At 41.6% G+C, this 15,408-nt stretch overlaps 1 protein-coding gene and 1 long non-coding RNA gene across 2 annotated transcripts; one reads left to right on the forward strand and one right to left on the reverse strand.

The window, feature by feature from the left end:
• The first annotated feature begins 2,886 nt into the window (after nucleotides 1-2,886).
• LOC106570250 (uncharacterized) lies at nucleotides 2,887-4,440 on the forward strand. Its single transcript, XR_014380276.1, has 3 exons — nucleotides 2,887-3,364; nucleotides 3,670-3,736; nucleotides 3,830-4,440. It is a non-coding gene; the product is annotated as an uncharacterized LOC106570250 (long non-coding RNA).
• Nucleotides 4,441-7,625: 3,185 nt separating this feature from the next.
• Nucleotides 7,626-11,264, reverse strand: LOC106570239 (SH3 domain-binding glutamic acid-rich-like protein 3). The gene is made up of 3 exons (XM_014142339.3): nucleotides 11,090-11,264; nucleotides 9,493-9,660; nucleotides 7,626-9,320 (listed from the first exon to the last, which is right to left on the reverse strand). The coding sequence occupies exons 1-3, from the start codon at nucleotides 11,132-11,134 to the stop codon at nucleotides 9,255-9,257; spliced, it is 279 nt and encodes a 92-aa protein (XP_013997814.1). The 5' UTR covers nucleotides 11,135-11,264; the 3' UTR covers nucleotides 7,626-9,254.
• Nucleotides 11,265-15,408: the final 4,144 nt, after the last annotated feature.

Raw genomic sequence — 15,408 nt, forward strand, 5'->3', positions numbered from 1 at the left:
CACAGACCACTTCTCAGTTCCTATGCTTCCTGGCTGATGTTTTGGTCACTTTTGAATGCTGGCGGTGCTTTCACTCTAGTGGTAGCATGAGACGGAGTCTACAACCCACACAAGTGGCTCAGGTAGTGCAGCTCATCCAGAATGGCATATCAATGCGAGCTGTGGCAAGAAGGTTTGCTGTGTCTGTCAGCGTAGTGTCCCGAGCATGGAGGCGCTACCAGGAGACAGGCCAGTACATCAGGAGACGTGGAGGAGGCCGTAGGAGGGCAGCAACCCAGCAGCAGGACCGCTACCTCTGCCTTTGTGCAAGGAGGAGCACTGCCAGAGCCCTGCAAAATGACCTCCAGCAGGCCACAAATGTGCATGTGTCTGCTCAAACGGTCAGAAACAGACTCCATGAGGGTGGTATGAGGGCCCAACGTCCACAGGTGGGGGTTGTGCTTACAGCCCAACACCGTGCAGGACGTTTGGCATTTGCCAGAGAACACCAAGATTGGCAAATTCACCACTGGCACCCTGTGCTCTTCACAGATGAAAGCAGGTTCACACTGAGCACATGTGACAGACGTGACAGTCTGGAGACGCCGTGGAGAACGTTCTGCTGCCTGCAACATCCTCCAGCATGACCGGTTTGGCGGTGGGTCAGTCATGGTGTGGGGTGGCATTTTTTGGGGGGGCCGCACAGCCCTCCATGTGCTCGCCAGAGGTAGCCTGACTGCCATTAGGTACCGAGATGAGATCCTCAGAACCCTTGTGAGATCATATGCTGGTGCGGTTGGCCCTGGGTTCCTCTTAATGCAAGACAATGCTAGACCTCATGTGGCTGGAGTGTGTCAGCAGTTCCTGCAAGAGGAAGGCATTGATGCTATGGACTGGCCCGCCCGTTCCCCAGACCTGAATCCAATTGAGCACATCTGGGACATCATGTCTCGCTCCATCCACCAATGCCACGTTGCACCACAGACTGTCCAGGAGTTGGCGGATGCTTTAGTCCAGGTCTGGGAGGAGATCCCTCAGGAGACCATCCGCCACCTCATCAGGAGCATGCCCAGGCGTTGTAGGGAGGTCATACAGGCACGTGGAGGCCACACACACTACTGAGCCTCATTTTGACTTGTTTTAAGGACATTACATCAAAGTTGGATCAGCCTGTAGTGTGGTTTTCCACTTTAATTTTGAGTGTGACTCCAAATCCAGACCTCCATGGGTTGATAAATTGGATTTCCATTGATTATTTTTGTGTGATTTTGTTGTCAGCACATTCAACTATGTAAAGATAGAAGTATTTAATAAGATTATTTCATTCATTCAGATCTAGGATGTGTTATTTTAGTGTTCCCTTTATTTTTTTGAGCAGTGTATATATATATATATATATATATATATATATATATATATATATAAAAATATACACACACACACACATTTATAAAAATGTATATACATATAAATAATATGAATCCCTTAATATAATTTTTTTTTCTCTCATTCAGGTTAACATGTCCGACAAATGCTGAGTTCACCCCCCTTAGTAAAGGCTATAATAGGAAACCAGTCCTCGGACATCAAGAATTGTGTTTCCAGATACCTTTCCGGAACCAACACAGAACTCATTCATATGTTCTCTCTGCTTTAAATAATTATACTCAAAAACCAAAGGGCAAAAAAAGAACATGGCCATGGGCTTCACCAAGCAACTCACCACAACATGAGGGACTTGAAGCAGAGCAAGAAGGGACTGTTATGGGGTCTTGTTGACCGAGTCTGATCGATGAGGCCATAGGGTGCCTGTCCAAGTACAACTACCTGAAAACATTCATTCAGTCTCCTGCTACACTTAAAATCTGCCAAAGAAGCCTTGCTTCAGGCTGTGTCAGAGGTCATAAGAGGGAAACTAATTCAATAGCTTCAAGATCAATGTACAGTATTTCAAATGAGTATCAAATAAGCCCGTTGAACTGTCTTCAGACATACAGTTGTATTTTTAGTTTTAGATGAAGATATTGGCCAAAAACATGGATGGGCCATTTCGGATGCCAATCATCCAGTTTAGTGTTTGTTTTTTTGGCTTTGTGAAGTCTGACTGTCCTGTGCTGATCCAGGATCATATAATCTTATTCATAGGATCTAAAAGGCTGGACTGATCCTATATCGGCACTCCTTTTCTCAGGAAGGTTCTGGCGAGGAGACGGTAGCAGCTGGAGCTCAGAATTGGGAATCACTGCTAATCTGGGCACTTCAACAGAATGCCTGGAAATGGGGTACGTTTCTGCCGATCGCTACTGAAAACTGTTGAAATGAGCCTGAATTCAAGCAATAGCATCACACACATTGGGGGGTGGTCTTATTACTAAATTATAACTCCCATATAAATGTTGTGACATATGTTTTCATGTTGACGTCAGTAGTCACTATTAACATTTCCTGCACATAAAATGACTTTCTATGGGGTACACAATAAGTTGATAATGGCCTGGGTAAGATGATTGAGAGAAGGGAGACCCAGTGATATGGCTCATTGTTCTTTCTCCCCTGCAGGTGAAGCAGCGGTATCGGGAGCAGTGGGAGAAGCAGCGGAGTTGGGAGCAGAACCGATCAGCCTGGACATGAAGAAACTGAGGCTGCACGATCATGTTAAAGCATTCCAACATTATATCGTCAGTTGCCGAATGTGGTGGTTGTAAAGTTTGTTGCATACTTAGCAAAATGGTGTGAGGGATGTTGAGTGTTACAATCTTGGGGCTTTGCTATGTTTATAGGTATTTCCTAATATTCTTTAAAAGACTTAAAAAAAATAAAATCATCTTTGCCTGCATGTTTCTCTGCACTCATGGAAGATGTGTATCCCAAAATGGTACAATATAGACAAGGTTGTACAATAGGTGGACAAATACGACATGACAGTTATACATTAAGTTGATTTAAAGCTACAATATGTAACTTTTTGGGCACCCTAAATGTGTGTTTATACATCTGTCATTCTCATTGAAAGCAAGTCTTAGAAGCGGTAGATCTGTTCTATGTAAGCTATTTCTATCGGTCCCTTAAGTTTAGTTTGTGTGTCCTTTACTTTCGGTTTTGTTGTGTACACCAGCTGAAAATACAACATTTTTGGTTATAAAAAATATATTTCACAGCGGTTTAGATGCTACAATTATCCGCGACACAATGACTGCCTGTTTTCTCACAACTGAAATTAGGCAAATTATTTTAATTTTAGCAACCAGGAAATGGAAAGATTTCTGCATATACCACCTTTGAGAAATTAAAGGTTCTTTTTTTGAGCTCATGGCATAGCCAATGAGGAGGAGAAGCTGGAGGAGGACAGGAAGAAGGTGAAGTGCCGCAAGAAATCTGAAATAGGGTAAGTGCCTCCCATTGGAAGGGTTCAGTCTAGTGGACTGAAATAGGTGCCAGTGCTCATTTTGGGTGCCTTTACCATTCATATTTAGGTGCAGGAGCTCCACAACACTTTGAGCTAATATTCTATGAGGTGGAGGAGCTCAAGCAGTAGAAAAATTGAGGTGCCAGTGCTCAGCTTCGGTGATCTCATGCCTAAGTCAAGCACTGGTTCAGTCAGGGATAATAACAGAATAAATAAACCAGCAAAACTGAAAAACAGCCACAACAAGCTGTTGTTCTTATGGATCAAACTGTTTCCTTCCTAAGGCAATGATTGACCCCCCAGTACCGTACCCAACTGAAGAGGAAAGCACAGGTGGTTCAGGGGAAGCTGGTATGTCCTTGTTTTTTAACTGCTGTGAATTGACATGGTGGGATCATCCCTGCTCACCCAACCTCTGCTTGTAATGTGTCTGTTGTCCATTAGGAGGCAGACTGCAGGATCCTGGGAGTCCTGCTGGAGGGGGAGCAGGAGGACTAGCGACTGGAGAGTGCACGTCTGGATGGAATTGAAGCACGTCAAGGAGCAACTCCAGCTGGATAAGGAAGCAGAGTTTGTCGTCCTGTACAGGTTGGTATTAGCATGAGCAGGCCTGGAGGCTGCAGGAGGATGAGTGGAGGCTGCAGGAGGATGAGCGGAGGCTGCAGACCCAGAGGATGTCCCAGCAGAGCTACCGGGACAAGCTACTGAACCAGGATGTTTGTTCTTAATTGCTAAAGCACTTGATTGGTTGTGTCCCACGTTCATACTCGTCTTCCTCTCATTCAACACAGAACCCATTCAGCCTGGACATGAAGAAGTTGTGAGGCCATAAAGACACGGCACAATCATATGTTCTTATACATTTGTACAAAGAATGAAGTATACCAATATCATGCTTATATGTTAGTTGCTGAATGTGGTGGTTGTTAAGTTTGTTACATACTCAGCAAAATGGTGAGGGATAGTTTTACAATTCAAAGAATCATAAAAAAAATCTATAAACAAGACCTAAGATTGTGAGTTTTTGTTATGTAATTAAAACATATCATATTTTCTTTGCCTGCCCGTTTCTCTGCGCTCATGGAAGAAACGCTTTGTCACACAATACAACAAACAATTTATCATTAACAGACAGAATAATTTGATTATTTTCCTTAGTTGGATATCTGCTATTTGTCATAATTATCCACCTATAAAACATATGTGAAGCATATACAATACTTTATAGACAATCTGTAAGATTTACCCTTTGATTTGGAAGAGTTTTGGATCTAAATAGCTTGATGAGATTCGTACTAAAGACACATACTCCATTGTTTGTTTTTGTTCTCGTACAACAGGGCTGTCAAATTCATTCCATTCCTAGTGTCTATGTGTTTATGGTTTTTCCTTTCAATTAAGACAACCAGGTGAGTGGACTTCTTTACTAATTAGTGACCTTAATTCATCAATCAAGTACAAGAGAGGAGCGAAAACCCGCAAATACTTGACCCTGCATGGAATGAGTTTGATACGTATCGTACAACAAATATTTGTAATTCTTTGGGCCTACTTGAAACCAATACACATTTCTATGAAGTGCTTGTGTGAACAGAATTGCACAACAGTGAAATGCATTAAATGCATGTCTTGATGGAGGTACATTTCACTCTGTTTCTAAATAAATTGTTCTTTATCAACTTATACCTGGTCATAATACATTTAATTTGATCTACCAACATGATGAATACATAAATAGTAAATAAATGAACACTTTCACAAATATGATTAATCTTGGATCTTATTACTGTTGCTATTTCAGCACCAGATGGATGGATATACGTGCAGCATCAGATAAGGTTCACAGCCGGTTCCCATCCAGAGCCATGCTGTATACACAGTCACAGCTCAGTTCTCATCAACATAGAGGACAACTTGAACAGGAAACGCTGAGTGGGCGTTTTAACTTCCTGTGCCTGAACATGTGTCAATGTCAGGACCTGTACACTGAACGATTACAAGCAGCAAGCAGTATAATGATGTTCTTACAGCTTTTATTCTCATGTCACACCCGTGATCACAACACGTGAGAAAACAACTCTGATCGTGTGAGAAAATTCAGTGGTTTCCTGCTCTTCCCCCGTGAGATGTGCACTACATGACCAAAAGTATGTGGACACCTGCTCATCAAACATCTAATTCCAAAATCATGGCCATTAATATGGAGTTGGTCTTCCCTTTGTTGCTATAACAGCCTCTACTCTTCTGGGAAGGCTTTCCACTAGATATTGGAACATTGCTGTGGGGATTAGTGAGGTCGGGCACTGATGTTGGGCGATTAGGCCTGGCTCGCAGTCGGGGTTCCATTTCACCCCGAAGGTGTTCGAAGGGGTTGAGGTCAGGGCTCTGTGCAGGCCAGTCAAGTTCTTCCACACCGATCTCAACAAAGCATTTCTGTATGGACCTCGCTTTGTGCACAAGGGCATTGTCATGCTGAAACAAGAAAGGGCTTTCCCCAAACTGTTGCCACAAAGTTGGAAGCACAGAAGAGTCTAGAATGTCATTGTATGCTGTAGCATTAAGATTTCCCTTCACTAGAACTAAGGGGCCTAGCCCGAACCATGAAAAACAGCCCCAGACCAATATTCCTCCTCCACCAAACTTTACAGTTAGCACTATGCATTGGGGCAAGTAGCGTACTCCGGGCATCCGCCAAACCCAGATTCGTCCGTTGGGCTGGCAGATGGTGAAGCGTGATTCATCCTTCCAGAGAACGCGTTTCCAAAGGCGACGAGCTTTACACCACTCCAGCCGACGCTTGGCATTGCGCATGGTGATCTTAGGCTTGTGTGTGGCTGCTCGGCCATATTGTGCTGATGTTGCTTCCTGGGGCAGTTTGGAACTCAGTAGTGAGTGTTGCAACCGAGGACAGACGATTTTTTACACACTATGCGCTTCAGCACTCCCGTTCTGTGAGCTTGTGTGGCCTAAAACTTTGCGGCTGAGCCGTTAGATGTGTCCACTTCACAATTACAGCATTTACAGTTGACTGGGGCAGCTCTAGCAGGGCAGAAATTAAATGAACTGACTTGTTGGAAAGGTGGCATCCTATGAAGGTTCCACGCTGCTAATGTTTGACTATGGAGATTGCATGGCTGTGTGCTCAATTTTATACAGCTGTCAGCAACGGGTGTGGCTGAAATAGCTGAATCAACTAATTTGAAGAGGTGTAATTTGAAGGGGCACAGGGCCCTGTAACATTCCTCAATGAGATGAAGTGAACCGCAAATGGAAAGGCTGTCTTAATCAAGATATCAGAGAGCCGTAAGAAAAATACCACTGAATCAATATAGTATCTGATGAATATACTGTATGTATATTTTATGTACTGTGTCCTTTTTACAATATGTTTTTCCTTCTCTCTGTTTGGACAGCTTTGCAATCGTATTTGTAATACTATTTATTGTACAATGAAGAATATGTTCATAACACACTCAAGACCAAATTAATCAACTAGATTTTTTAAAGTGACAACTGAGTCCTTGATTCACATTTTAAAACACAAATAGACCTATTAGCCATTATTCCTTTTTATTTAAACCATAATACTTATTTGACCCTTTTTCCCAATCTTCTTGGAAGACAACAGCATCTCATTCCCTATATTTTATTTTTTATTTATTTTGGCCAAAGGGGCTTTGGTCCAAAAGCAAAGCAGTAGTTAGAAGAGAGAGACATGGAATGTTGAACATATAGTTGATAGAGAATAGCTACACATCATTGACCAATAACACATCAACCACCATCAAATGACAAACATTGTATGTGAAGGCTGCCATAACAGAATAGAGGTCCCACACCTACTTACCCAGATATACTATCCGTGTGGTGGTGCGTTGCCAGACTTCGTCTGAGATAGATGAAAATCAAGGTCCGTATGTGTGGAACCAGGGGTTATAATGATAGGTATGCTATAGCACAGAGATTACATTGGGGGCAATATATATTTTAAAAAATGATGACCTACTGGGTAAAAGATGTGGGACTCTACACATGAAACGGCACATACGTTTTTCACAACCACCCATGGAAGAGAAACCCGTTGGAAGAAAGAGGAGTAGTAGACACTTGAAGTACTAAAAGTGAGGCCTTCAACTTTCCCCATGTGGTGAGTTAGTTTCATCTAAGGATGAGATTGTGTCAGTTCAATCTGAAACACTTGCTTTATCCACTCAGGAGCCAAACGTCAGTAAAACAGTGGGAATGTGAGGCAGAGTTTAATGTGCATAGTTGTCTTTACTGCATCTTCAAGCTAGTTCGAGATTGAATTACACATTACCACAGATAGAACAGTCATTGGGGCTTATAAATTCAGGGGATTATAATACTCAAACTCAGTTCTTACAGTAAGGATGTACAGCTGTAGTACCAGTAACAGTGTTATGTATTTCTGCGACAATGTCCTATAAATATGTCTATTTTATGTCTATGTAAGACCAATGATTGACGATCAGGTAATTCCCAGCAAACGCAAGTGGTCTCTTAAAAAAATACAGCAGTCTTTGGAATGCAGTAACGGAGAGAAAAGTAAGACTATATTGAGGTCAAAAGTGACTGTATCCAGCTGTAAAGCACATTCTCACATTTATTGGCACCAAGTTTAACACTTTGAAATGCTGTCTGTCTGTTTTTACCATATTCTATAACTCTCCACTATGGACTCACCTTTCCAGCATGGATCTTTGACACCATTAGCATTGAAATGTTTTGGACCAAAGTAGAATCCAGTTCATTTATTCTGTCTCTAACACAATTCAGATTTCTTTAGGGTTCTGTGATTGTTGGCTTCCACATTATCCATGCTACGTTCTCCTATCCATGTTGATGTCTACAGTCGGCCCAAGTACATTTTGAAAATGACTTTGTCTGTCGATATGATCAACATGGAAGTCAAGTGGGACAGGTAAGGAAAATACAAACACCGCTAAATCTAAGTAATGGTAACCAAGTATTCAGTTTTTTTGGTCTGGGTATGAAATGGCCCCTATTCTCTACATAGGCTGTGTTTAGACAGACAGCCCAATTCTGATATATATTTTTTCAGATCAGCTCTGAAAATGATCTGTGTGGAAAGATCTGATGTGATTGGTCAAAAATAGAATGAGTGAAAAAAAATATCAGAATTGAGCAGCCTATGTAAACGCAGCCGTAGTGCACTACATTTCACCAGGTCAATAGAGGGAATAAAAAGGGTCATTTCAGGCCAAGATCGATTCCTGGTGAATGTTAGCCTCTTGATTAGTGGACCTACATTGGTAACATGTACAGCCCAGATTATTTGACCTAATTACCACACATCTAGATTAGGCAGCTCCATTGATCCCACAGACCAGACTGATTAGTGACACGAACACATCAGACCAGGCAGGCCTGGGTTCAAATACTATTCCAAATACAAATATTTAAGCATTTGCTTTTGTCTGCATGGAGTGCCAGGCTGGGTGGGGTTTGCCCTTTTTGGACATTTCTATTGGTTCAATTGCTACAGGAAAGCTTCATAAAAGTACCTTTTAAGAATCGAAAATGATTTGAAAGTATTTGAACCCTGATCTTAACCAGAAAGGACCACAAAGGGAAACAGTGCCGAAAGAAACAGGGAGAACATAATAATTGCCGTATAAAACATACACAATAATTTCAACAGTGGTTAGGTAAGAGTCCAGCGGGGTGGGGTGGGAAGGGGTGCGTGTGCCTTTTGATTGGTTGGTTGTATTTGGCATTCATCATGGCATTGAGAAAGAGGGCGGGCACCGCCAGTGGGGCAGAGGGGTAGTCAACGAGCCTCCCTGGGGAGGTGTGGTGCGGGACGACGACACACGACTCTTCCTCATCACGCCATCTTCAGAAACTGTTCCACTTTGTCCTCCTCCACTGCGTCCGAAAACATCTCATAGTTCTGGAGGAAAGAGACCAAACAGAGTAGAAGGTATTATAAAGGGGTCATCACATGCTTATGCCATCTAAGTAAACAGTTTTTCATCTATACTTATTATCCTCATACCGTTAGATAAACACTCAACACACACACAACGCTGTCAGATCTCAAATACTAATTCTCCCTTCCTTACACCACAGTACTGGTCCTCATTGAAGATCTGTGGCGGGACAGCCGTGGGGTTCCCTGCCTTGCTTCTCATCTCGTCCCTGACCTCCCCGCCCACTGAGATGTCAATCAGCTCGTACTGGATGCTCTTACTCTCCAGTATCCTCATCACCTCCGCCTGCTGAGACTTCACCTGTGGGAGGGGGGGAGGGTCAGTTCAGGATCAGGGACCCATTAACACTTTTCACACTACTGTGGCTAGCTAAACTGCGTTTAGTAGTACTGGCCTGATTACACATTTAACACAGCGCTGAAAAAGACGATGTGAAAAGACATATCAGAGCCAGCACGGTAGAGTTTGGTAAGATAGTGTGAAAAGGGCGCAAGCTCTACTTGTAGTACCAGGCACCAAACAGTCAGAGCTTTGTTAATGTCTGCTGTTAAGGGAGATAGATGGGTAGCATTAGCACTTCTATGATTATCCTGACAGAGAGACAGAAAACGGCTAAGTAGAAAACGGCTAAGTAGTCTGCTTTGCCTTTAAAAGCTAAAAGGGTTTATCCAATGTGTGGTTGATGATTAATTGTGCAACGCTATCTTGTTGGGTCGGAGTGAGGAAGTTGGGGTGGGTTTGCTATGTGTAACCACATCTACTTCACCCACCAACTGCATGCATCCTGGCATTCAATGGGCAAGGCAGGAAGGCACACCACGCACTACTGAAAGCCGATTAAAATTACCATTAGAAAACAAGAGGAAAGCTAGGGTCAAACCGAATCCCTTACTTTTTCGTAGAGGAGGTGAAATTACATAACTTACGGCTAAACATTTTCAAAGTCTTCGATTAAAAAATATAGTGTATCATATGACTCGATGGTTATAGGCTATGGATAAATTGGCAGTGCAATGCAGAGGCCACCGAAAAACAAATTCCCCTGTAATTGACACCAGATGTTTAACCGCGATGTTTTGCATATATTTATACATTGTGTCCACGCTTGAGCGAATGCAAACTCTTGGGAAGTACGCTGCAACATTTGTATCAATTTGAGAAATTCCACTAAAAGCGAAATCATGTCTGTTTATAATGCTTCTAGACTGCACAAATAGTTCACATCCACCGTGCAGGCAGGTATACGGTAGTCATTGCTGACAAGTACGCTAACCTAGTTCCACTTGTCTAGACATGCATCGATTATATCAGGTAAGTTGCAGAATGCGAAAAATATGCATTTGACATGTCCTCATTATTCGAATAGGTTCGTGAGATCTACCGCCAAACGCAGACAGAGGAAATAAAGCAGAACAATATCACTTCCGTCACCATTTTCGGGGTGAGTTTGCATTTCCTGGTGTGTTTTGTTAGTCTCTAAATTAAGTCGTTCTTAAAAAACGTTGCGATTGTATGGTGGACTGAATTATAAATTATGCCACACATGCAAACAATTACATTCTTGATCTAAAACATGGAAAAGTCGCATTGTATATATGCTGATCAGATCCTGGGATGGATCGTTGACAGGGCGTTGGGTGTGTCTTTCAGACTGGTCCATAAAGGGTCCATTAGAAATGTATCCACCTGCAAGAATACAATATATCAATGAATCTCCGTTTCATCTCACCTCTCTGGATGCAGTAACGGTGGTATAATACAATTTGACGCCCATGATTGCGATTCTCGATATCCCTTTGTGTTGTCACACGAACCGCGAATAGCTCTCTTGCGGAAGACTACGATCAATCGCCTCCCGCGGCTGAAAAGCCTCTATTTGCTGTGTGGTTTAAAGGGCCAGTGCAACTCTTTAGTCCTGTGTGTAGTTTGATGGGACTGTGACATGTAAATCTAGCCTGTTATTGGCATATAGTCCAGTGTGTAGTAAAGTTAACCAGCCTGGAATAAAATGATTACCCATATCCAATTATAAAGATTTATTTCAGCTTTTTTGTTTGAGACTATATGAACATGAAGGGCAATGGTCTAAAGTACTTAAGTAGTACTTTAAAGTATGTTTTACTTAAGAGTATCTGTACTTCACTATTTATATTTTTGACAACTTTTACTTTTACTCCACTACATTCCAAAAGAAAATGAAGTACTTTTTACTCCTTACATTTTCCCTGACACCCAAAATAACTAGTTACATTTTGAATGCTTAGCAGGACAGGAAATTGACTAATTCAAGCACTTGTTTGTAAAGGATGTCTGAGTGTTGAAGTGTGTCCCTGGCTATCCATAAACATTTAAAAAAAATATCAAGAAAATTGTGCCGTCTGGTTTGCTTAATTAAAGGAATTTGAAATGATTTATACTTTAATACTAAGTATATTTTAGCAATTACATTTACTTTTGATACTTAAGTACATTTAAAACCAAATACTTTGACTTTTACTCAAGTAGTATTTTACTAGGCGACTTTTACTTGAGTCATTTTCTTTTAAAGTATCTTTACTTTTACTCAAGTATGACTATTGCGTACCTTTTCTACCACTGATGAATGGGTTAAACAGTCCAGGCTATTACTAAATGTTATTTTCCATTAGCTGTTTCTGAACAAAAAAATCACATAATTATATTACAAATGAGGTGGATTTCACTTCCATTGGTCAACAATCAACTGAGCCAATGTGCCTTGATTACAAATCCTCCTCAAAGTCCCTGTTCCACTGACTGTCACTAAGCATAACAAATCCAGCCCCACCTAGGCTATTTCAAGGCAATCATTTTGTTATTGTGATAAACACTGTCCAAGTAAATTGGGTAAACTCAGGTGCAATAATGGAATATGATAAGACCTCCCATTGGGACTGAAAGCAAATAACAGATCTTTGTAAATCTGAATCTAGACTACTATGGTCTCGGTGTAACTGATGTAATGGTGAACAGTAGGCTAATGAAACTAGTTGAGCTTGGCATGGTGATGTAGACATTGATCACTGGCAGGGCAGTGAGCCAGGCAGCAGGGGTAATGTGGACAGAGTCCAAGCGTAGGGTTAGCTCCAGCTTTGTCTGCTGATTCAGGTTTTTCCTACATGGGATAAAGAGCAGCTGAGCTGGGTGGCTTGGCAGGCAGCAGTAGCTAAATGCACTGAACAAACCAGGAAGAGGGCCAAGACTGGAATCAGACCCCCAAAACTGTGTCCTGGCAAGCCTGGTCAATCAGCATAATTCAACATCCATTTATTGATCAGTGTCTACATCAAGATGGGACTGCTTGTGAGCGTTGAAGGGAAGCTTTGTAATCTCAAAGTCATAGAATATGGACAGATGAAACTGTGTTCAGACAAACAGATCTCATTCTGGACTGAGAGGCTGACAAGTAAAACAGATACTAAGCCTAAAATGCCCATTGGTATACTGGTGTCAAGATTATAATTTGCGCACTTAACGCCCTTTGGTAAATTCTGAAATGGGATTGTTAGCCTATCACACTGTGGATCAGTTTCAGTCATTAATGAAGAGCACAGGACAAATACAATGATCATTTCAGCACTGTGATGGAGCATAGAACAGTAAGTAGTAGGCTGTAATGTGTCAATGTTACATCGATCAAACCAAATCCTAGGGTTACTAAAATAGGCTCCAAATGTTACATAATTTCGAGGGATATAACGGGAACACTATACAATATGGAGACAATGGATGGATATTTGAACTATTCACATGGATTCGTGGCATACCAATACATATCATTTGTGTTTCAGATCAGACGCTTTGCCTCTCCACATGGAGGAAGCAGTCGCCTAGAGTTCAACACTGCCCTCTGCTGAGCTGCGTGAAATGCTTGGAGACAGACATGACAGCGACGTAACGGTTACATCCTTCCTTGCAATTTCATTGGGTGAGTTTGAGGTTGCAGTAATAATGAAAGGAAAAGGGTGTGGGCTTCAAGTCGTTTTTTTAATTACTGTTCTACAAATGCCATGAAGTTAACAAAGTATTGGAATGTGAATGCCCTGCAAATTGTTAGGATTTCTGACTTGTCTTAGTAAGACTGCATTGTTGTGAATGTTATTTTTTTTTCATTAGTCAGTGGGAAACTATACCTGGAGCAGTGGCCACCTGTCATGTTCTCTAGTTGTTTTGTGCTTCACGTGTTTAGCTAAAATAAAAATATATATATTTTTAAAAAAAATCAAAAGTTTGGGGTCACTTAGAACTGTCCTTGTTTTTGAAAGAAAAGCATTTTTTTTTGTCCATTAAAATAACATAAAATTGATCAGAAATACAGTGTAGACATTGCTAATGTTGTAAATGACTATTGTAGCTGGAAACGGCTGATTGTTTTATGTAATATCTACATAGACCTACAGAGGCCCATTATCAGCAACCGTCACTCCTGTGTTCCAATGGCACGTTGTGTTAGCTAATCCAAGTTTATCATTTTAAAAGGCCAATTGATCATTAGAAAACCCTTTAAAAATGATGTTAGCACAGTTAAACTGTTGTTCTGCTTAAAGAAGCAATAAAACTGGCCTTCTTTAGACTAGTTGAGTATCTGGAGCATCAGCATTTGTGGGTTTGTTTTCAGGCTCAAAATGGCCAGAAACAAAGAACTTTCTTCAGAAACTCCTCAGTCTATTCTTGTTCTGAGAAATGAAGGCTATTCCATGCGAGAAATTGCAAAGAAACTGAAGATCTCGTACATCGCTGTATACTACTCCCTTCACAGAACAGCGCAAACTGGCCCTAACCAGAATAGAAAGAGGAGTGGGAGGCCCCGGTGCACAACTGGGCAAGAGGACAAGTGCATTAGAGTGTCTAGTTTGAGAAACAGACACCTCACAAGTCCTCAACTGGCAGCTTCATTAAATAGTACCCGCAAAACACCAGTCTCAACGTCAACAGTGAAGAGGCGACTCCGAGATGCTGGCCTTCTAGGCAGAGATCCTCTGTCCAGTGTCTGTGTTCTTTTGCCCATCTTAATCTTGGCCAAAAAAAAGGAAAAGATTAAGATGGGCAAAAGAACACAGAAACTGGACAGAGGAACTCTGCCTAGAAGGCCAGCATCCCAGAGTCGCCTCTTCACTGTCAAGAATCACAAGCAATGGACATTAGCCCGGTGGAAATCTGTCCAAATTTGAGATTTTTGGTTCCAACGCCGTGTCTTTGTGAGACGCAGAGTAGGTGAACAGATGATATACGCATGTGTGGATCCCACCGTGAAGCATTGAGGAGGAGGTGTGATAGTGTTTTGCTGGTGACACTGTGATTTATTTAGAATTCAATGCACACTTAACCAGCATGGCTACCACAGCATTCTGCAGCGATACGCCATCCCATCTGGTTTGCGCTTAGTGGGACTATCATTTGATTTTCAACAGGACAATGACCCAACACACCTCCAGGCTGTGTAAGGGCTATTTGACCAAGAAGGAGAGTGATAAAGTGCTAGGTCAGATGACCTGGCCTCCACAATCACCCAACCTCAACCCAATTGAGATGGTTTGGGATGAGTTGGACCACAGAGTAAAGGAAAAGCAGCCAACAAGTGCTCAGCATATGTGGGAACTCCTTCAAGACTGTTGGAAAAGAATTCCAGGTGAAGCTGGTTGAGAGAATGCCAAAAGTGTGCAAAGCTGTCATCAAGGCAAAGGGTGGCTACTGTGAAAAATCTCAAATATAAATTATATTTGGATTGGTTTAACACTTTTTTGGTTACTACATGATTCCATGTGTTATTTCATCGTTTTGATGTCTACACTATTATTCTACAATGTAGAAAATAGTAAAAATCAAGAAAAACCCTTGAATGAGTAGGTGTGTCCAAACTTTTGACTGGTACACACACATTATATATATATATATATATATATTTATTTATTTAGGGGGGCATTAATATGTGTCACATATCAGTTTGCAAGCAATGTATAAACTAACAAATATTGAGTTAATAAAGCCACATACAAACAATCTCTTGTTTTGCTTTCTTGAGTAAGGCAG

Source organism: Salmo salar, chromosome 14 (genome assembly GCF_965601325.2).
Source record: "Salmo salar chromosome 14, fSalSal1, whole genome shotgun sequence".
Taxonomy (NCBI): Eukaryota; Metazoa; Chordata; class Actinopteri; order Salmoniformes; family Salmonidae; genus Salmo; species Salmo salar.